This window comes from Gorilla gorilla, chromosome 6 (assembly GCF_029281585.2).
Source record: "Gorilla gorilla gorilla isolate KB3781 chromosome 6, NHGRI_mGorGor1-v2.1_pri, whole genome shotgun sequence".
NCBI lineage: Eukaryota > Metazoa > Chordata > Mammalia > Primates > Hominidae > Gorilla > Gorilla gorilla.
In genome coordinates this window covers 108,572,995-108,596,794 of record NC_073230.2, presented here as the reverse complement: position 1 = coordinate 108,596,794, position 23,800 = coordinate 108,572,995, and the positions used below count along the sequence as shown (strand labels likewise).

At 37.4% G+C, this 23,800-nt stretch overlaps 1 protein-coding gene across 2 annotated transcripts in view; it reads left to right on the top strand.

Annotated features, from left to right (window-relative positions):
• The window catches only part of GNAI1 (G protein subunit alpha i1), an 85,218-nt gene that overhangs the window by 33,856 nt on the left and 27,562 nt on the right, over positions 1 to 23,800 (top strand). The window contains exons 1-3 of one of the 2 annotated variants that reach the window (XM_055347571.1): positions 12,480 to 12,635; positions 20,832 to 20,874; positions 20,971 to 21,112. In XM_055347571.1, coding sequence (XP_055203546.1) covers positions 20,870 to 20,874; positions 20,971 to 21,112 — 147 coding nt within the window. In that variant the 5' untranslated portion in view covers positions 12,480 to 12,635; positions 20,832 to 20,869. Of the gene's footprint in view, positions 1 to 12,479; positions 12,636 to 20,831; positions 20,875 to 20,970; positions 21,113 to 23,800 lie in introns of those variants that run through there. The other variant, XM_004045650.5, reaches the window with a different exon arrangement.

Below are 23,800 nucleotides of genomic sequence, written 5' to 3'. Positions count from 1 at the left end.
ACTTGCAACTTGAAGCCCTAGGTGCTGCCTCAGACTAGAGAATATACAAGAAATGGCTTTTGACAGGTGCTCTAGAAATCTCTAGTCATGTACTTAACCCTCTTTTTACTCATTTACTCGGTTTTTAAAAGATTACTGTGAAATGTATTAGAAACAAGCCTCCCCATGCATACAAAGACCATAACTAGAACATCTGATTCACTTAAAAATTCTGACAAAATATACATAATATTCACCATTTTAATTATTTTATTTTATTTTATTTTATTTGAGACAGAGTCTCGCTCTGTCGCCTAGGCTGGAGTGCAGTGGCACGATCTCCGCTCACTGCAAGCTCCGCCTCCTGGGTTCACACCATTCTCCTGCCTCAGCCTCCCGAGTAGCTGGGACTACAGGTGCCCACCACCACGCCCGGCTAATTTTTGTATTTTTAGTAGAGACAGGGTTTCACCGTGTTAGCCAGGATGGTCTCGATCTGACCTTGTGATTTGCCTGCGTTGGCCTCCCAAAGTGCTGGGATTACAGGCGTGAGCCACCGCGCCTGGCCAATTATTGTTAAGTGTACAATTCAGTGGCATTAAGTACAGCCACATTGTTGTTCACCATCACCAGTGTCCATCTCTGGGACTTCTACCTCATCCCAAATTAAAACTCTTTACCAATTAAATAATAAATCCCCATTGCTTCTTCATTCCCAGCTCCTGACAACCACTATCCTACCTTTCTAAAAATTTACCCTACTGGTTTGACTCAAAATATTTTGTTACAGGTTTTTCTTTTTGATGATGTTAGATTGACTGTCTTTTTATGTTACAGGACCTATATATTGCCTCTGTTGCCAGAAACTTATGCTTAATTTTGTTTCTTTAATGTTGCTTGTTTTGTCCCTTAAATGTAACTAATAATATTCTAATTACTCTTCTTTCTGTACTTCTGTCCCTGATTCTTTTGATTTTGTCATAAACTATGATTTTCCCCTTTAAAATGTTCTAAGATTTAAAATAGGGAGTAAGAACCGTGTCTTGACAGATGACAATTGTAGTTAGATTCCGTAGTCTACCCGTGGCTTTTGTGGTGGTTTTCCATCCACTTGCCTCTGCTCTCTTTAATAAAGTTCTGTTGTGACTGTTAAAAGGCCTAAAACCTTTTAACGTTTGCAAGTTGGAGACTTACAGGCTAAAATTTCCTCCTGAGGGAATCCTTTTGTATTTCTAGTATCATTTTAAAGTAATAGACATGTATCATTTTCTCATATCAAACACCACCCCTATCTATTAGGTAAAATCTTTGGACTTCTATTTTATATAAAATCAGTAGTCTTTCAGCAAATTGTGTATTCAGAAATGCTATACAATAGAAGAGGAGGTGGAATGAAGGTTCCATTTAGGAACAGTTTGCTCTTAGCAAGTAACCAGGTGTTAGTGTTTCAGGATGACTTCATGGAAGGGAAGTCATTGAAATGTCTATAATCAGGTTTTTAAGTGTCATTCCCAAATTATCTTGTTGATTATTGATTACCAAATTTTATTAACTTTTAAAGACAGTTTTATTGAGATATAATTCACCAAAAATCATTAAAGTATATTTCCGTAATTTTCAAGTTTAGGCATAATGTTGTGCAGCCATTACCATAATCAATTTTGGAATATTTATATTACCACCAAAAATTTCATGACCTTTACCAGTCACTTCTCATTTCCCACAAAACCCACACCCTTACTCAACCACTGGTCTACGTTCTGTCTCTATAGATTTGACATTTCTGGACATTTCGTATAAATGGAATCATGTAATACGATCTTTGGGTTCTTTCACTGAACATAGTAATGTTCATAAGGTTCCTCTACATTTTCACATGTATCAGTACTTTGTTCTTTTTCATAGCTGAGTAATTCCATTGTACAGACGGGCTACATTGTTTACCTCTTTATCCGTTGATGGACAGTTGTCTTGTTTCCACCATTTTGCTATTATGATGCTGCTATAAACATTCATGTACAACTTGTTGCCTGTGAGTGTATTTCATTTTTGTTGTGTATGTATGTAGGATTGAGTGTTTAACCTTTTGAATAAATGCCAGAGTGTTTTCCAGAGTGGTTGTACCATTTACATTCCTATCAAGCAGTGTATGAAGATTCCATAATTCTTCTACATTTCAGCAGTACTTGGATTGTCTACCTTTTTATTACAGCCATCCTAGTGGGTGTGAAGTAGTACCTTTATTGTGGTTTTGATTTCCATTTCCCTGATGACTAATGTTATTGAGCATCTTTTCATGTTTATTAACCTCTATTAACTCTGAAAACTCCAGTGTACAAAATCCCTAATGGAAGCCTTATTAGTCCATTCTTGCACTGCTATCAAGAAATACCTGAGACTGGGTAGTTTATAAAGAAGAGAGTTTTAATTGGCTCACAGTTCTGCAGGCAGTACAAGAAGCATGGCTGGGAGGCATCAGGAAACTTTCAGTTATGGTAGAACACGAAGGGGAAGCAGGTATGTCTTGCATGACTGGAGTAGGAGGAAGAGAGAGGCGGGGAGGTGATATATACTTATAAGCAACCAGATCTCAGATAACTCACTCACTATCACCAGAACAGCACCAAAGGGGAAATCTACCCCCGTGATGCAGTCACCTTCCACCAGCTCCACTTCCAACATTAGAGATTACAATTTGTCATGAGATTTGGCTGGGGACACAGATCCAAACCATATTAGAAACTCTAACCTGGCAGTTAGCTCCATTAATGATGGTGGATCAAAGGGACATAGTGTATTTCATTAATTCTAAGATAGACATTTTTCACATTTGACATCACTAAAATCAGTGCATTTTACAGTAAATATATTATGGCTTTAGTAAAGACAGTTTGGAAAAGAAAATTCAGTTTACAGTTGAGGTTTATTACTTCTGGTTCTCTTAGTCCTACAGCAACTGATTCAACTAGAAACTAAAGTATATTGTTAAATTAGGACCAAATAGTTCCTTCTCTTACAGCTCATCAGATTAAAATTATGGTGTGATGCCTGTTTACCTACGTAAGCCTTTTCGGATTAGTATTTACTTGCCAATTTATAGGCAATGATAAATTTGATGTATTTATCCTCATTAAAAAATCCTTGTAAAAAATGTATTAATTTATTGGGTATTTCCTCAAGATTTTTTTCTATGTTCTTCTTTGTAAACTTTAGGTCTCTGTGTGTCAATGCACGTGAAATAGTGCAGGGATTTAGTGAAAGCTACACCATCATTTATCATTGTTAGACTCACTCTTGTCTGGCAAAGACAGCTGACGAAGAAAAATATTGAAGGCTTGTCTTTTATTGATCTCCACTGGATTTTGACCCTTGCAGAAACTGGCTGTGGCCAGAATGTATGAAGTCAACGTCATCTTTTATTATTGATGTTTATTTTAATTTACATCTTGATGTAAAATGGCATCTAGCGAAACTGTATGCTTCCCATAGTATTATAGAAAACTAGGGTGCAGGGTGAAACAATCCTATTGACAGATGATGTACTTTGATAGATTCTGGCATCAGATTATTAGATTATATCTTTTCCGGAACCAAATTTGCTTCTGTATAACTTCTGTTTTTGATTTTAAATTTCAGTGTCTTAGTTACACAGTATGACTTCTCTTTCCTAGGAGGGCTCTTCAGTTATTTATCAGACATCTTATTTCCACTAGTCTTTTTTCCTTCTAAACATTCCTTCCTCCCTCAGCTTTTCTTCAAATGAAATAGTTTGTTTTGTACACCACATCTCTGTATATAATCCTATTTGTGTGCCCTTCCTGGAAAAATGTCTTTAAAAATGATATTTGAAAGAATAGTGGTCCAATGAAAAGTATAATAGTACTTGTACTTTTAGGATTATATGAACTGTACACATTTTATTTGTATCAGCCTTTCTGTAATCTTTTACTGTCATTTTCTTGTAATCTGAGCTTTTTGGAATTAGGACCTACGTGTTATTTAACTTTGACTAGATTTCTTAACGTTGTCCTGGCTATGTCGATGAAATAGTTCATTTTGAAAGATTTCTATGGCTAGTGAATAGTTGGAGGTTCGTAAAAAGAGGTGAGGCTGAAAGGTGTTTGGGTCCAGTTCTAGAAATGCCTGGAATGTCATGCTAAGAAGTTTGCATTGAAAAGTTGTTACAGATTTAAACATTTTAGAAAAAGAGTTCTGTAAGGAATGTGCAATTTGGGAGCTGAAGGTAGTTAAGTTTTGAATATGTTAATATGCAGAGGGAAGTTTCCTTTGTCTCATGGGATCAGATTTTGTCTGTCAAACCAACCTGTCTTAAGGGAACTTCTAAAAACAAAATAAAAATTGCCAGCATACCTTGAGTATTTATTGTAGTCTAAAACATATGCTTCTATTCAGCAATCTTTTGATGTAGAGTCATAACCTTTTTTTTCTTGAAGTATTGTTCAGAGTTGTCTTTTTCACATAACCAAAATGTACTCCTTATTTCCAGTTTCTGTTTCTTTCAAGTGAGAATTTAAAGATACTTGCAAAGCAACGTGAATGAAGAATCCTTCCAGATTGTAACATCCTTTTTCTTCCGTACTTAAGAATTATCTCACCTTTTTACCTGTTCAGCAGCATTTTTTAGCAGCTTGCCTTACTTATTTTCTTTCCATGGCATTCACCTTAGTTTTCACGAGGAAAACCAAAACAAGTTTTTTTAAAAAAACTTGCATCTTGCATGTTTATTTGCATAATATTAGAAGTTTTTTAAAACGTAAAGATGGAACCAAGGGTAAAGGAAATAGTAGGTTTATGGAGTGTGACAGAGACTGCCAGTTATCCCCCAATAACCAGTGTCCTTCAGCATCTGTTTTCTGGGCACATGGCCACACAGTTAGTGACTGTATTTCCTAGCCTTTCTTGAAGCAAAATGAGGCCAGAAGACAAGCTTCTGCCTATGAGGATGTGAATGGAAGTGATGGGTACTGGTACCACTTCTGGATTGTGCCCTTAAGGTGAAAGGGCACCTCCTCCACTTCCCGTACTTGTTTTCTCCCTCCTGCTGACTGCAGGGTTCACGTACAGGTGGGACCACGAACAGATATCTTACATCTGAGATGGAAGCCATCTCATGAAGATGGCAGCACAAAAATATATGTCTTTTATATCTTGTCTAAATATACTTTTAAAATATGCTTAGAAACCTGTTGCGTATGTTTTAGTAGGATTACAGTAATTAATTTGGACTATAGCTTAGATGTCAAGTAAAAAAAATTATTTTAATTTATCCTGTACACAGCCTCCCTCCTGCTGTGAGCCCCTACATTCTGATAAGTAGGGAAAAACTAGGGAGTGTCCCAAAACTGCAAAATGCTTAAGCCTTAGTCCTGTCTGATAATTTAAAAAGTCCACTTACATAGTGTTCAGATAAAAATGTTTCATCACTTGCCATGCTCCCCTTCTGCTATTCTCCCCAATTGGTGTGGGGGACAGCAGGTGGGTGGGAAGGGAGGGAAGAGTGGCTTAAACTCATTGTAGTCTGATCACATAGATGTGATGTTCTGTGCCTCCCTAGTCTCAGAGATGATGGCTTCCTGGTATTCCTGGCATCACAAATGAAATATCTGGTGCTATAACTCATAGCTTGCTTGGAGCTTACCTGCTTGAGTTCCCTCTAAGTGCAGTCTTCAAGTCTTTTACTAAGTCTTGGTCGTCTCTCCTACGCTATATTGGTCCATGTAGCATCCCAGTGTCTGTCAACTCAGTTACCACACTGTCTGAAAATTAGAGGTGCCTTGATTGGGAAATATCAACCCCAGAGGCTCTCCTGCCCAAATGTGGTGTGGTCATTTTTAGGGCCCATGTTGATAACGGGCCCAACCTGGGAGAAAGTGTGGGGAAGGATTGGAGGTAGGGCTTATCAGGAAACTTTTGAGAGTTAAAAGTAATTTGCTTCGACTAGGAGTGAGATTTATGTATATGAGTGATGAGATGGGAAGATGGGTAGATGCAAAGGAAATTGAAGATGATTTTATTCAACTTTAATCATAGAGATACCATTTATTTCTAAATAAATCGCATAATTTTGATTTAGTGTAAAAATTTGGAAATCACAGAAATATTCAGGAAGTAAAATCACATTACTCCAGTATAAACACTTTTTTCACTCAGAGATCATTGTTCTGAGTTTTAATTTTTTTAATTTATTTTTTAAACAACATTTCTTCAATGTAATTTTTCCCATGTACTTGTCTTGTATGAATAAGCATATGTATATATAGCTCTAAAATACACTAATATGCTTATTTTCCCTCTATGAATTATTTTTGTATCTTCTGCTGTTTTTTTTTTAGAATATTGGTATTTTTCTTGTAAGTGTTCATTATGTATTAAAGAAAACTATAGTTTGATACTCATTAATTATAAATATTTTTTCCTATTCTGTAGTTTGCCTTTATATTTTATTTATGGTTTTACATTTTTTTCTTCAAGTAGGTTTTGGGGCTTTTCATTTTATTTTATGTGTTATGTTTACATGTTTATATATTTGTTTATATATTTAAGTCTAGCCTTCTTTTAAAAAATTTGTCAGCGTAAAAGCCAGGCTCTTGGATCACATAAACCGAACCTGACCATGGCTTAAGGAAGGCAGATGTTTATTTCTCCCATGTAACAAATATAAATTTAAATAGTCGTGAGGTGCTTTACCCCATGTGGTCATTCAGGGATCCAAGTACTAGTAGTCAGTCATTGATTCTTCACTACTGTGCACCTGTAATAAAAGAAAAAGCTAAAGAAGCAAAAAGTATTATTATTTTCATTAAACCTTGAGACATAAATATATATCTCTTTAATATTCCATGTGACCAAATGGGAAATACACTTACAGTACTCCGGTATACCAAAGCATGATGGTTGGTTATCGTGAGGGAAAGCAGTTGTATGAGTGTTTGAGTTGTGAACTGAACTAGTGCTTTTCTTGGAAAACCATTTTTAATTGATAGACAAACTATGGTTTGTCCACCTTGGGATTGGCAGAGTTAGCCATTCACTTCAAGGAAAATAGCTAACAGTATTTGTTGTCAGCAATAAAATTTGAACTTTCAAGCCAAATAAAATTTTTAAAATAAAAATATTTAAAAACTTGTTCCTGCTACCGGCATCTCGGCATCTTCACAAGGCTGAAATCCTTTTCTGAGGAGATTATGAGTAATTTTGAAAAGGAAATTAAAAAATATATATGTGTATATTTATGTGTGTGTGTGTGTGTATAAAAATAATGAAATACGTCAACATTTGGTCCTGCAAAACTTAACCAATTTCCAAATCAAATGTGGGTTAAAGACTCATTCCAAGTACAAGATAGACCGATGGATTTAATGTACAGGCATACCTTGTTTTATTGTCCTTCACTTGATTGTACTTTGCAGATACTGCCTTTTTTTTTTTTTAAACAAATTGAAGGTTTGTGGCCACCCTGCATCCAGCAAGTCTGTCAACACCATTTTTCTAATATGTGTGCTCATTTTGTATCTCTGTGTCACATTTTGGTAGTTCTTACAATATTTCAAATGTGATCTGGGATCAGTGATCTTTGATGTTACTATTCTAATTGTTTTAGAGTGCCATAAACTCTGCCCACATAAGACAAAGAACTTAGTTAATAAATATATGTGTTCTCATTGCTTCACTGGACTGGCTGTTCTCTCATATCTCTACCTCTCCTCAAACCTCCCTATTTCGTGAGACACAGGAATATTGAAATTAGGCTTATTACTAACCCTGCAGAGTGGCGTCTTAAGTTTTCAAAGGAAAGGAAGAGTCACAAGTCTCTCAGTTTAAGTCAAAAGCTAGAAATGATTAAGCTTAGTGAGGAAGTCATGTCCAAAGATAGGCTAAATGCTAGTACTGTTACACCTGAGATAGGCTGAATGCTAGTCGTCTTGCACCAAACATTTAGCCAAGTTGTGAATGTAAAGGAAAAGTTCTTGAAGGAAATTAAAAGTGCTACTGCAATGAACACACGAATGATAAAGTGAAACAGCCTTATTGCTGACATGGAGAAAGTTTTAGCGGTCTGGATAGAAGATCAAACTAGCCACAACATTCCCTTAAGCCAAAGCCTAAGCCGTGTCTAGGCCCTACCTCTTCCGTTCTGTGAAGGTTGAGAGAAGTGAGGAAGCTGCAGAAGAAAAGTTGGTTCAGGAGCTTGAAGGAAAGAAGCCATCTCCATAAAATAAAAGTGCAAGGTAAAGCAGCAAGTGCTGATGTAGAAGCAGCAGCAGGTTATCCGGAAGATCTAGCTAAGATCGTTGATGAAGATGACTACACTGAACAACAGATTTTCAATGTAGGCAAAACAGCCTTCTATTTGAAGAAAGTCTCATCTAGGACATTCATAGCTAGAGAGCAAAAGTCAGTGCCTGGCTTCAGAGCTACGAAGGACAGACTTACTCTCTTGTTAGGGGCTAATGCAGCTGGTGACTGCTGAAGTCAGTGCTCATTTAGCATTCTGAATATCCTAGAGCCCTTAAGAATTATACTAACTCTTGGGTGTGGTGGCTCACGCCTGTAATGCCAGCACTTTTGGGAGGCCAAGGTGGGCAGATCACCTGAGGTCAGGAGTTCGAGACCAGCCTGGCCAACATGGTGAAACCCCCATCTCTACTAAAAATATAAAAATTAGCCAGGGGTAGTGACAGGGGCTGTAATCCCAGCTACTCGGGAGGCTGAGGCAGGAGAATCTCTTGAACCCAGGAGGCTGAGGCTGCAGTGAGCTGAGATCACACCACCGCACTCCAGCCTGGGCGACAAGGGGAGACTCTGTCTCAAAAAAAAAAAAAAAATTATACTAAGTCTGCTGTGCCTGTGCTCTGTAAATGGAAGAACAAAAGCATGGATGACAGCATATCTTTTTTTTTTTTTTTTTTTTTTGAGATGGAGTTTTGCTCTGTCGCCCAGGCTGGAGTGCAGTGGCACAATCTTGGCTCACTGCAAGCTCCGCCTCCCGGGTTCACGCCATTCTCCTGCCTCCGCCTCCCGAGTAGCTGGGACTACAGGCACCCACCACCATGCCCTGTTAATTTTTTGTATTTTTAGTAGAGACAGTGTTTCACCATGTTAGCCAGGATGGTCTCGATCTCCTCACCTTGTGATCTACCAGCCTCAGCCTCCCAAAGTGCTGGGATTACAGGCGTGAGCCACCGCGCCTGGCCAGCGTATCTTTTTAGAGCATGGTTTTCCTAATATCTTAAGCCCAGTGTTAAGACCTTACTGCACATATATAAAGATTCTTTTCAATATATTTCTGCTCTTTCACAATGCACCACATTATCCAAGAGCACTGATGGAGATGTACAAGGAAATTGTTGTTGTTGTTGCTGTTTTTAGAGACAAGATCTTGCTCTGTTACCAGGATGGAGTGCTGTGGCATGGTCATAGTTTACTGCAGCCATTGACTCCTGAGCTCAGGTGATTCTCCCTCCATAGCCTCCCATGTAGCTAGGACTACAAATGCCTGGCTGGTGTTTTTTATTCTTATTTTTTGTAGAGTTGGGGGTCTTGTTATGTTGCCCAGATTGGTCTTGTACTCATGGCCTCAAGCTATTCTCCTGACTTGGCCTCCCAAGGGGATTATAGGTTTGAGCCACTGTGCCCAGCCTAATGTTGTTTTTATGCCTTCTAACACAGTATTTGTTCTGCAGCTTATGATCAGGAAGTAATTTCAACTTTCATGTGTTATTATGTAAGAAACACATTTTGTGAGGCTATAGCTGCCGTTAGATAGTGATTCCTTTAATAGATCTGAGTAAAGTAAATTGAAAACCTTCTGAAAAGGATTAATCATTCTAGATGCCATGAAAAACATTTGTGATTCATGGGAAGAGACCAGAATATTAACATTAACAGGCATTTGAAAGAATGCCTGGGTTGATTCTAACCCTCATGAATGACTTTGAGGGATTTGGGACTTCAGTAGAGGAAGAAGCTGCAGATGTGGTGGAAATAACAAGAGAACTAGAATTAGAAGTGGAGCCTGAAGATGTGAATGATTTGCTGCAATATCATGATAAAACTTTAAGGAAAGAGGAATTGCTTCTCGTAGATGAACAAAGAAAATGGTTTCTTGAGATGGAGTCTTTTCCTGGTGAAGATGCTGTGAACATTGTTGAAATGACAACAAAGGATTTAGAATCTTAAATGAACTTAGTTGATAAAGCAGTGGCAGGGTTTTAGAGGATTGGATCCAATTTTGAAAGAAGTTCTACTGCTGTGGGTAAAGTGTTACTCAAAGAGCATCACATGCTGCAGAAAAATCTTTCTTGAAAGGTAGAGTCAGTCAGTGCAGCAGACTTCATTATTGTATTTTAAGAAATTGCCACAGCCACCCTCAACTTTCACCAACACTACCCTGATCAGTTGGCAGCCATCACCATGGAGGCAGGACCCTTCTCCAGAAGAAGATGATGACTCGCTGAAGGGTCAGATGATTGTTAACATTTTTTAGTAATAAAGTATTTTTTATTAAGGTATGTACATTTTTTAGACATCATGCTATTGCATAGTTAATATAGACTATGGTAGAGTGAACATAATTGTTATATGCACTGGGAAACCAAAAAATTCATATGAATTGATTTATTGCAATATTCTCTTTACTGCAGTGGTTTTGAATAGAACCCGTAATATCTCTGAGGTATACCCGTACAAAAATAAGAAAACTTCACAGAAATCGTTTCAGATTCTACACTGTAATCAAACTTTAAGAAGTTACCGCTTCTCAAATTACGACGTAGAATAAGACTATCCATAATTATACTTAAATGTTATTGAATGATCCACCCTTTTCTAACTAAAGTATGTGAAAATGGATTTTCTTATATTTCAACCAAAGTGTAATGTATTACAGTATATTAAATGCAGAAATAGATATGAGAATCCAGCTGCCTTTTATTGTGCTATTTGTAGAAATGCAAAACAGTGCTACTTGTCTTACTATTTTGGGGAGGGAAGGGAAAATATAATTATTTCATTAAAATAGTGTATTCCTTTTTAATAACTAGTTAGCAACTTAATGACTGTGTTATGATAACTAATCAAGAAAAAAGGAGGTGACCTTTTTCTTCTTTTTCTTCCTTAGTGGCTCTCCATCTTTAGCATGCATCAGAATAACTTGGAGGAATTGTTAAAACACAGATTACTGGACCCCTCACCTCCAGAGTTTCTTTCTGATTCAGTAAACGCTGGATGGGGCCTGAGATGTCCATTTCTAACCAAATCCTCAGGTCATGCAGATACTGCCATCATAGCTTCAGAACCACTGTTCTACGTATTTCTTTGGCTTATTAGGCAAACTTGTTTTACCTGCCATTTGGGAAGGAAAAATACTAGAATTTTAAAAAGACGTGTAGTTCAGGTATAAAGATGCTGGAAGTGTAGTATCCTTAGTTGCCAGAAATTTGGGAATTAATTAAAAATTAAGCAGAACTGTTTGTCAGGAATTATTCAGTGTCTGAGACTTTCCCCTGCGTACAAGCTAACAATTTACCATACCACCATTTCATAAGTACTATGAAAAGACCTGAAATTCCTGGGTTAGAGACAAAAAGTTACTTTGATACAGCAGTTATGCCAGAGAGTCAGCATTGGTGGTGATTTACCCAGTCCATAAGGGCAACCTGAACAGTGCCAGGTGATAGGTGCACAAGAAGTGGGTTACGTTACAGTAGAGGAACCCTGACCTTAGGGATCACAATTTTTTAAAAATAAGTCAGTGTCTGACCTTTGTCCCAGAGGATATATTACCTTTATTATACTGGACAGTAAACCTATTTTTTGCCGTAGAAGGAGACATTATCTGTGTCTTGTTGTCTCTGCAAATATCCTTGAAAAGATAGGAATAGGTAGTCCGTGACTCTGCTCACAAATGTGAGAGAGGCCCATGAAGAATTGTAGCTTGGCATAGGAAATGTTGAAAAAGTTTGTATATGTTAATTATTTGCCAGTCCTTAATAGAAAACAGCTTAGCAAAAACATGAGCGCAATTATGCTTGAGCTTTAGACAAAGCAGTATATGATTTCCTGATGAAGAAAAACATCCTCCTCTTGTGTGGTTCTAAATTATTTTCATAAATGTGTATGTATAATTGTCATAGGAAGTAAAATTTCTTACCCTTATAGGTCTTACATGAACTATAAAACAGAAGATTCTTATTAAGTATGTATGTGTGTGTGTGTGTATGTATATATATATATAAAGTGTAAATGTGAAGTTAGTATAAGAAGCAATGGTATGTTAGCCACAATAAATTGCACTTGCGATATGATTCTTTTGATTTGGCATACCTCTTCTGTAAAGGGCTGTATAATGTCAAATTTTCCCACATCTTTTTCTACCTAAAATTCTGTAGCTTTTCTTTTGTGCAGCATGCAGTGTTTATTTGGCCTTCACTTGGTACAGATGCCTCATTAACCTCTTTTGTTTTTCCCTCATTAGCTCAAGATAATTAAAGTATTACTACTTGGCACAGGGGTAGTCAAGACTCTTTGGGTCAATGTGACAGAAAGCAACCTCATACCTGGCTCTCTCAGCTGGGAAATCAAGGTGGATTTGTCTGCAGTTACGACTAGAGTGATATATTTCCTGCTTGGCCCAGGTCAGTCCATTTGAGCTTGTGTCCACTTTAACTCTCAAAAGTCCCTACTTGGAAGATAAATTATATGTTCTCCTGACTGTGGCTTCATGTAAAGGTTCAAACAGTACTGTCAGGCCTCTCATGTCCTGGTCTTCATTCAGTGCTGCTCTCCTAGGTTTTGGCCCATCCTTTAAGGGCATCCTCCATTATGTGATCATTGAAAATGGCTTTTGTGGGCCAGATTTCACATACCTTTTCAGTGCTGTAATTTTTCTTGATAGCTTTCATATAAAAGGGAAGGGAAAGACCGGCTCATTCCTTTGTGGGAGGAAAAAAAAAAATCACTGTATCTTAAGTGATTGTTTTGTAAGTTTTTATATATATATATAACATGTATATATCTTATATTGTAAAATTTTTGTTTGCTGGTTTATCTATAAGCATAAGGAATTTTATTCCCAATGACACCACTCTCATGGGCCACTTGGAAACACATGACACTTCTTCTTTGACCAGTTGGGTGATTGACAGTCAAACCAGATAGAGTGGTAGATGGAAAGGTTCCTCCAGCACAACATTTAACATTTGCTTAAGTATCTTAGGGACTTATAAACACAAACTCAAATATAGACCTTGAAACTGTATGACACCCTTCAAACATATGGTGTGATTAGAGTGACTTAGAGTTTATCACTATACAAATAAAAACACTGTATTAAAATTTTTTGCAGAAAACGTACACCTGAAAATATGCCTGTGGCCTCTGGTCCTCCACCCTTCCTCATCGAGTGGGTGTGTAGATTCAAATTTTAGAAACATTTTGTCTGTCAGTTCGGTTAGCCGAATGGTCTGTTTGACGGGCATCTGAGAAAAGAGCTTCCAGTGCTGCACACAATTCTTTCTTTTGTCCTGCCTTTCTAGGGTAGCTTTGTGTGTGCATTCATTCATTTTTGTAAAACCACATTAATGTATTCTTTCATGGTTCTGCAGCTAAATGTTCAAAATCAAAGTGTCAGCGGGGTTGCCTCCTTTGATACATAAAAATTATATATATTTACATTATACAAGCTGATGTTTTACTATATGGGTACGTAAATAATTAAGTCAGGCTAATTAACGTATCTATCATCTTGCATACATACCATTTTTTGTGGTGAAAACATTTAAGATTTACTCTGTTAGTAGTTTTCAAGTATACAATATGTTGTTATTAACTGTTGTCACCATGATGTACAGTGGATCTCTACAACTTATTCATTGTAACTAAAACTTTGTACCGTTTGACCCACATCTCCCTCCCTCCCCTTCAGTTCCCCCAGCTCATCCTCCTGGTAATCACAGTTCTGTGCTGTTTCTATGAGTCTGACTTTTTTAGATTCTACATGTACTATATAAGTTAGATTATGTGGTATTTGCCCAGGTTTATCCATACTATCACGAATGACAGGATTTCCTTTTTAAGGCTGAATAATATTTCATTGTGTGTATATACACAACGTTTTCTTTATCCATTCATCTGTTGACAGATAATTTAGATTGATTGCATAAGTTGGCTATTGTGAATAATGCTGCAGTGAACATATCTCATCAATATACTGATTTCATTTCCTTTGTGTGCATACATTCTTGCTCATTGTAATAGTATGACACCTATCTCAGAAGTGAATGGCTCAGGGGATAGTTTTATATGGAGTTAAGATTGGGGAAAGTGGGTCATTTTGAAGCTGTGGATTTTGGATTTGAACGTTTACAGTCATTATTAAATTCTTCTTATATTCCAGAATGTCAGATATCTCCCATGTATGTGTAAATATTTATTTAAATATAAGTTCAGAGCTTCTTAGAACTAAATGGAAAAGATTTTAGATAATTACCTTTGTTGGGGAATGATAATTAAAAACAAAATCTTCTCCCAACCCAGGAATCCTCTTTACAAAAATAGCACAAAAAGAAAATATTTTCATTATTAAATAAGCATTAAACCAGATTGTGATGTACATCTGCTAAGAGATTGAAAAGACAAAAGACCCTCACCCCTTTATACATTACAGCCTATTCAACCCATTACATGCATGTTCACGTGACAAACAGTAAGTCCTCAAGTAAGAAGACTTCAAAGCACCTTTGTCACACATAGCTTACCCTACCTTTACTGTGGTAATTGGGATGACCATCATGTTAGCTAATTGGCCTTATTCATAGGAGAAAAAGAAACTTCTATCTTTAGGTAAGAAGTTAGTTTTGCATCTTGGAGCAAGGTGCCCATGAAGTCAAGTTCCTACCCTGCCACAGAAACTGGGAGACGGGATGCTATCTCCCTTGATATTTACATTTCAAAGAGATGGCTCCCAGGTCCTTGAGAAAGACATTCCTGAGTCATAAAGCTGGCAGAAGGCCTATTTTGTTTTCAAAAGAATATATTATATACATTTCAAAGAAAGAGAAACGTATTTCCAATTATAATTTTTCTAAAGTAAATGCTCTAAGAAAAAGGGAGGGAAATGTTTTTCATTTCAACAGGGAGAATTGAACGTTTTATTTTTAATTTATATTTGCCCTTGCACCCCTACTTTATCTGCTTCTGTCTTAAATATAAGGACCTCGATCTTATTAATCTTACAGTAGCATTATAATAAAGAGAAAGGATTTTAAATGCATTTATAATTTAGTTTTAGTTCATTGTAGTTTAGTTTTATTCAGTGTTAACATTTTAAATCAGTAAATTCAACATAAAAATTAAGATTTCTTAAAAGGAGAGTAGAGGTATGAGGACTTCAGCATAAGATAACTTGGCTAAATCCCCATGTTGTAGCTGAACAGCCTGTGATGTTGGACACCCTCCATCCTTGAAGCCAGGAAATAAATGATATAAATGTGACCCTAAGCAAAAGTTGACCAAAGGATTTTTTTCTTTGAAAGAAAAAAAAAAAAGATACTTGTTTTCTGAGGTCAGAAGCAGTTTTTTGTTTTAAACTTTACTAGCAGATAAAACTAAAATTTCCTGTGCTACCCCCAACCAAATCAGAGGCAGACACTGTTTGACTATCACATTGATAGCGATAAATTACATAACTCTCTTAAAGGAATTAGAATCTAGCAAAGGGTTACCTTATATCTTGATTTGTTTTTATTTTTTCTCTCTTCCTCCCACCATCTTGACTTGATGCATTTCCCTTTCCTGGATCCTACCGGTAGGCTGCTGTATGTTTGAGACCCCAGAATGCCTGTGAGTACTCTCCCTGGTGTTAATGTGATGGTGCTCCTTTGTCCTCAGCACAGTCTTGTTTGCTGGGCTCCATATTTGCTCTCAGAGATGCAGTTTTTCGTTAGCCACTTCCTCCTTAAAGGAGACCAGTGGGCGGAGGGGGAGGACTCCTCTGTGTGCCTGTTACCAGTAGCGAATCTGATGCATCTGCAGCAACCTCAATTCTTACCTCCTCAGAAGAAAGAATTCGGCCGAGGGGCATAAGGTAGGGAGACCGAGAAGTTTTAGAGGAGTGAAAATTTATTAAAAAGTTTTAGAGCAGGAACAAAAGGAAGGAACGCTCACCTGGAAGAGGGCCAAGCTGGTGACTCGAACGGTTATTGTGCAGTTTGGCCTTTTGACTTGAGGTTTTATACATTGGTACGTCCAGGGTCTTGTGTCCCTTCTCCCCTGATTCTTCCCTTGGGGTGGGCTGTTCACATGCGTAGTGGCCTGCTAGCGCTTGGGAGAGGAGCCTGTGCAGTGTGCTTACTGGAGTTGTGCCCATACTCACTTGAGGCATTCTTCCCTTACCAGTCTAGCATTCCTAGAGGAAGGTCATATACCAGTTAAACTTCCACCATTTTGCCTCTTAATGCGCATGCTTGAGCTCACTCACCCGTCTCTTCAGATCTTATTGGGAAGCTGCTGATGACCAGTTGCAGGTTTTTTTCTATCTATATGGAAACTGCCTTTCCCTTTCACTGGCTGTGACCAATTACTATTTTAGAGAAACATTTAACAACCTCCTGTCCATCACCTGATGGTCACCTGACATTCCTGGTCAGGTGGAGCCCCCTCCTGCCCTGCTCACGCCTGACTAGCTACCTACTGTAACATCACAACTTTGGCTTTATCGCCACTGGCCAACCATAACCATAGCACACACATTCTCAGCCCTCTGGGAGTCACATTCTCCCCTCTAAACTCTCATTCACTCCACAGTGATTAGTTGACTGATAGTTCCTGTGCGGGCCACGTAGTCACCTTGACCAGCCAGGTTTCGTGACTGCCAGTGGTCACGCACTTTGATCTTTCTTGACTGACACATGTTACATATTTCTCTTTTCTTCTTGAAGTTGCTGTTGGTAGATGGGAGCACTTTTCATCCCATCCTGGATTTAAGTGAAAAGTAACAGCAACTTGGCTGAGTACTACTGGAAAAAATTTACCCCCCAACCCCATTTTTTTCTTTACAATATTGTTTCCTGCTGAAGCCATGTTCACAGGGTTAACAAGAATTCTAGACAGAAATATAGCTATGATTAAGCATTATTCAGTCTGTGCTTTGACCCACTTCCTTGTAACTGAAAGTCACATAACACTGAATACTGACCATTTGCATCCCGGTTGTTCCTATAGATAGTATTTCTGGCCTTAGATTGGATCTCTGGTGTTAGAATCATGAGGCTTTTGTTTAAGAATTGTTTAAGTAGATCCTGAATTCCAATTTAACAGCTGAGGCCATCCAGTTTAAAGACCCTCACAGAAGAACCGAATCAGCCTAAGAATAGTTTCTTCATTTCCCTGTCCTATGGCTTTACCCTGCATTCGTTGACCGTTCAATCTGTACACTTCAGCCCACTCCAAAACCCTTAAAAACGCTAGCCCCAAACTCCTCAGGCAGATAGATTTGCGGTTTCCTCTATCTCTGTTCGGTGGCCCTACTACGATTAAACTTCTTTCTCTGCTGCAGCCCAGGGTCTTGGCATATTGACTTGGCATGCACATCAGGCAATGATGTGCAGCGTTACACTCCCAGCCTCCCAGAAGTGACTGTGCTGCCTGAGATTTGTAGAGAACAACTATTTACTCTTTCCTGTATACTATATGGAGAAAATACCAGTGTTCAGAATGTTGAAACCCTAACCACGTGGCATTTGTAATTTTCCTGTTAGGAGACTCTGTATGGAAGTGAGAGTTGAAAACTAATTATGTAAATTGCTAAGCTTTGAAACGTTTTTGCAAAATTTCTGCCTGTAGATATCTATTCCACAAAGAGTATTTTGTGACTAGTAAAGAAGGTACAAATCCAGTTAATAAGACTGCCATCCCCACTCTTTTTTTTTTTTTTTGAGACAGAGTCTCACTCTGTTGCCCAGGCTGGAGTGCAGCGGCACAATCTCCGTTCACTGCAACCTCTGCCTCAGCCTCCCGAGTATCTGGGTCTATAGGCACCTACCACCACGCCCAGTAAATTTTTGTATTTTTAGTAGAGACAGGATTTCACCATATTGGCCAGGCTGATCTAGAACTCTTGTCCTCGTGATCTGCCCGCCTCAGCCTCCCAAAGTGCTGGGATTACAGGCATGAGCCACCGTGCCCGGCCCCCCACTCTTTAATGTTAAACATATTTCAGGACTTTTTGAACCACAAGCCATTGACTGGATGTGCAATGCAAAGTAAGCTAAGCGTCTCATGTTCCCATTTATTTGAAGAGATAAGAAGTTAATTAGAATGTAGAGATAATATCTAATAGCAGGAAAATTTGGTTTTTTTTCTTAAGGTTTAAACATTCTCATTTGTACATACATAGTTCAACTGGAAACAATCTTATTCTTTACTATTTCTGATTTTCTTCCTTTCGTGGATCTCAAAACTCACGAGCTTACATCACTTGAACCTTTCTCTGGGCTTTTCAGTTGTTTCACTAGCGAAATGGACCATAGTGGCTATTCATCAAAGTTCACTCTATCTGTGGAATCACCATCCCTGTGTATGAATCCTGGGATCTAGAGTGCCTTATCATCACAGCATGGCAACCACTGCCTTAACTCACAGTACTCTAGAAACCCAGAGTGGTTTATTAAAGACAGCCCCACTGGAAACTGCCTAGGTTGTATTGCTTGGGTGGACCCCCTGGATTAGAGAAATGTGTGAGCCAGAATGCCTGCCATTGTGCTTTTCATGGAGCCAAGCACACTGTTGTTGATTAATAAATAATGGGTTGTTTATCTTGGAATTGTTTTTATTGGCAGATGCCCTGAAAGATTCAAAGGCTGTCTGTAAATGGAGAATGCCTTTATTGTTTATTCAGTGCCTGCTTTTCTATTCAGTGTGAGGGTATTTGGGGAAAATTTCTTACATATCAAACCACAAGTAAAATTTAGGGAGTTTTATCCTCAGATTTTCAAATAGGCCATTTAACTATGACCTCTTTTCAGATGCCTCTGATGATTTGGGTGTGTGTGTATGTGTGTGTGTGTGTCTTTGTGTGTGTGTGTGTCTTTGTGTGTGTGTGTGTGTGTGTCTTTGTGTGTCTAGAGAGGGAAAGAGGTAAAGGGAGAGATGAGGCCCAGAAGTTGACCATCAGTTGTATCAGTCAGAAATAGCTTAAATAAATTCAAGTACATTTCTGGTTGGTTGATTTTGTGTATAGCACAAGCTAGCTTCTGAGAATTCAAATACAAACGTGCAAAGTGAGAGGCAGCAGGAATCACATGCAGAGTGGGTAAGGAGAGGTTGACAAAGGAGGTAAGTTCGATGCTTAATAAAAAATCACCAGGGTGGCAAGACCAGAGCAAATTGCATTTTGGCAGGGGAAACAGTGTTTGAAGATGTGTGGCATGAGCAGCAGTGGGTGTTCCTGGAACTGTAAGTTGTTCAGTAATGCTGAACAGGAAACTCTGTAGGAATGGCCCAGGGAAAATGGGAATATGGAGCCTAAAATGAAATGAAAATATAGTGAAAATCCTGGGCCCGGTCTCTCAAACAGTCATAAATTCCTCCAGGATATTGTAGTATTGGCCAAAGAGTATGTGAAGCCAAATGATAGACTTGTCATATCTTCCATGTCTTGTGTCCTTTGCTCAGATGTTCTCAGTACCCAGCAATCAAGGGAGGGGAGCCTGACAAATAATTGATCTAATTTGGTATAAAGATAGCAGCTATTGTTAAGTGGAAAGGGTATTTAAGAAGGGCCTGATTTTGTAAACCGTCATTTCGTTAGTAGTATTTTCATGTTAGGGTAGCATAGCACTAGGAACTCAAATCTTGAGGAGAGCCTGCATGTATACAGAGTGAAGGAGAGTTCTGAGAATGGCTCCTGGCCTTATGGCTTGCATGACAATGAAGATGAAAAAACACTTTTTATTGTATTTTATTTTTTTTTGTCCAGCACAACACTGAATCCTCAGTGCTAGCAAATCATGTTAGTTCTGTATTAGGTTTTTAATAATGGTGATGGAACACATATTCCATGAGACATAGCTGTTTGAACATCTGATATTTTAAAATAGTTTTTCATGTGGCTTCTTGGTGCCACTGCTGCCTATTTCACAAGAGCCACAGGTTAAAATTAAGATAATTGGTCAGGCAGTTAAAACATCTTCCAATGGGGAGCAGAGTCTTAAATAAAACTAATTTATACAGGTTTAATTTAACTTAGAGAAGACTGAATTTTTTAATGCTTTGGAGAATACACACAAACAACAGTAGAAGCATGTTTTTTTATTTGAGTTGATTGACTTTAAGTATATGAAATAATAGGTAGAGCAGACTTATTTCCCAGAACTTTTCTGTGTGTTTGGAAACCGATGAAGCTCATTTTATTTATTTGTTTTAAAGTAAATTTTAAATGCATACAACATGATATTACAAAATATATGTATCAAAATGGTTACTATATTGGGACAAATGAACATATACATCATTTCATGTAATTACCTGTTTGTCCCCTGTGGCTAGAACAGCTGTCATCTACTCATTTAGCAAAATCCTGACTCCATACAGTATTATTACTGTACAACTACAGTTCTCATGTTGTATGTTAGATCTTTATACTTATTCATCCTACATATTTGCTGCCTTGTATCTCATTTTAGTATAAAACAAAATTCAGCTCTAAGAGGTAGACACACAGAGAGAGACTGGGTGTGTGTGTATGTGTGTGTGTGTGTGTGTGCGTGTTGAGAGTTGAATATACTTAAGTGATTATGATGAAATTAGAAACCTTTTATGTTTTATATTTTTAGGTGCTGGTGAATCTGGTAAAAGTACAATTGTGAAGCAGATGAAGTAAGTAGATTTAAACACCAAATTTGCTGTTTAAGTTAGTGTACCGTTCTACCAAAGGAAGTAAATAATTCTTTTTTTTCCCTTTTGTCTCATTAGAATTATCCATGAAGCTGGTTATTCAGAAGAGGAGTGTAAACAATACAAAGCAGTGGTCTACAGTAACACCATCCAGTCAATTATTGCTATCATTAGGGCTATGGGGAGGTTGAAGATAGACTTTGGTGACTCAGCCCGGGCGGTAAGTTATTAAATTTGTTGGAGCTGACCTGATGAGTAAAAAGAATAACTTGTATGCTAATACCATACTGTGTAACATAGGCTTGTCAACTATCAGGACCATTTCATAAAAGGAACCAAAAGGATAGAAGTGAGTGAAATGAGGAGCGTTAGAAGTGAGTGAAATATTAGAATATGTAGGATTGTATAATCTCTCCTTTATGCTTTCCTTATGCATTAGATGATTTGGACAACTGAATAATCACCACAGTGCTTTCTGTATAGCATGCTGTGTTGGGTACCCCTGTATTCCCATAATAATTTTTAGTACTGAGTAAACTGCTTACCCTGGCCCTCTTCAAAATCTGTTTCTGCAATTTGGAATACTGAAGTGATCTAGTCATTTGTATTCATGCCTAGACTGAAAAGCAATCTAATCTTGAATAATGAAAACAGTATAAAAGTTTGCTTATCTTTGGAATAGGAAAATATCGGCTATTAAAAACCATGTATCAAAATTTGAGAGCTAAAAGAGATTTTTGGAGACAAGCTAGTTTCAATTCGTTATTTTGCCAAGAAAGAAACTAGCACCCAGGAAATTACATGGTACAGAGATTGCCATACAGCTCGTGGTAACCAAGGCACTATGCCTGTGCCTCCTCATTTGGCCCAATAACTTGTTTCAGTTGGATTGGAAGCAGCCCAATCCAATCCATAAGGCACCTTTGTTTTCTTTTTTTTCTCTTATCTTCTGTTTGATTGCTTAATGTATTTATTTCTAGCAGATATATTATTATATTATTTTTACTAGTATTTATTTTTATGGTTCCTTTATAATTCTGTATATTCAGTATACATACTGTCTTCCTACTAATACTATGAAGATTTTGTGTATAGAGACTATAAATTTTTCTTTTTCTCTTAGTATCAGCTAGATTTTATTTTTTAAACATGTAGGCTCAATTTATGCTTATTACTAGGGAAGAAAAATGAATGAAAGCAATATTAGGGAATATACATTGGAAAAATCTGTAAAATCTAGTTTTTAAAATGTTACTTTAAGAATTCTCTTACAAGTTAGCTATATTAATTTACTGTTTTTTAAACTTTTTTAAAAAGCTTAGTGTCATTAATTAAAAATTTCAAGTAGATTTCAATATCATTTTAAATAATTTATACATTTATCATTTATTCAGCAAACTTTTTGAGCTCAAAAAGCATTTGTTGAATGAATAAATGATAAATGCATAAATTAGAGTGATTTCCAAGCAATAAGTGTTCTTGAGATGATCAAATCTTATTTCAGAAAAGACATTTTAAAAGCACATTATAAATTATTATTGAAAATAATGTTGAAATCTACTTGGAAATGCTAATTAAACTAAACCTTTTTAATCTTTGTTTAAAAGACTGCACAGTAGGGAACCATGCTTAGATTAAGAAAAAAGAAGTAATAAAAATTGTACCTTAACACCAATTCCAATTATAAACTTTTAATTTAAACCTTTTACCAAATTCACATATATGACATTCTGCATTTGGATCTTTTATGTGCTTACGAAAGAAGAAAGCGTTGTAGCCTCCATTTTAGGAGATCATGAAGGGTCAATACAAACAGTTTTTCATGAGTTCTTTTTATTTTCAAGTTTTTCTCTCAAGGAATGTTGTCGTTTTCTCTTTCTTTTTTTAAACATAACTTGGGCGTAGTTTCAAGACTGGAAATAACTACTCTCAAGCTCTATTTTTTTTTTAAACCAGTTTTCTGATGCTTTGGAATCTTATGTGGGCCTGCTTTGCTCATCTTTGTTTCACTATTGCTGGTTTGACCCACTGTTTTTAGACTGTCTTTAGCGATACTTCAGTAACTGTCTTCTTCCTGCCTTTAGACTATTACTTCTGTTTGCTTTCTCCATCATCATTAACTCATTCACACATATGCCTCATGTCCTCCCGTTGCTTGTTGTTGGTCTACTCCGTGTTTTGTGTTACCTATCTCTACATAAGCTTTCAAAACTACTGGGCTTTTGCAGTTGTGCTAAGGAATACAAAGACAAATTAAACGTGGCCTGGACACAAGGAAGGGGCATTGAAACTGAGTGTTGAAACATGAATAAGAGTTTTCTGGACAAAAATGGAAAAAGCGTTCTATGAATAAGAAACAGTATATTATTATTATTATATTTATTGTTATTATTATTTTGAGACAGTCTCGCTCTGTAGCCCAGGCTGGAGTACAGTGGTACAATCTTAGCTCACTGCAACCTCTGCTTCCCAGGTTCAAGCAATTCTCATGCCTCAGCCTCCCAAGTAGCTGGAACCACGGATGTATGCCACCACACCTGGCTAATTTTTGTATTTTTAGTAAAGATGGGGTTTCACTGTGTTGGCTAGGCTGGTCTCGAGCTCCTGGCCTCAAGTAATCCGCCCACCTCGGCCTCCCAAAGTACTAGGATTGCAAGCGTGAGCCACCACGCCCAGTCACAAACAGTATATTCAAAAGAAGTCTGAATATATTTCTATTTCTGGAAGTATTAACCCTGAGTTGAAGGATAACCAGATATTGAATTTTGATAGGTACCACAGGTTTGCTTTCCGAAGAAAAGCAACATGAATAATCTGTTTTAGTAACCGTTCATCAGTGTCTGTTTTACCATAGTCTCAACAACTTAGGTGTTATCAACGTTTCAGTTTTTAACATCTGATAAATCAG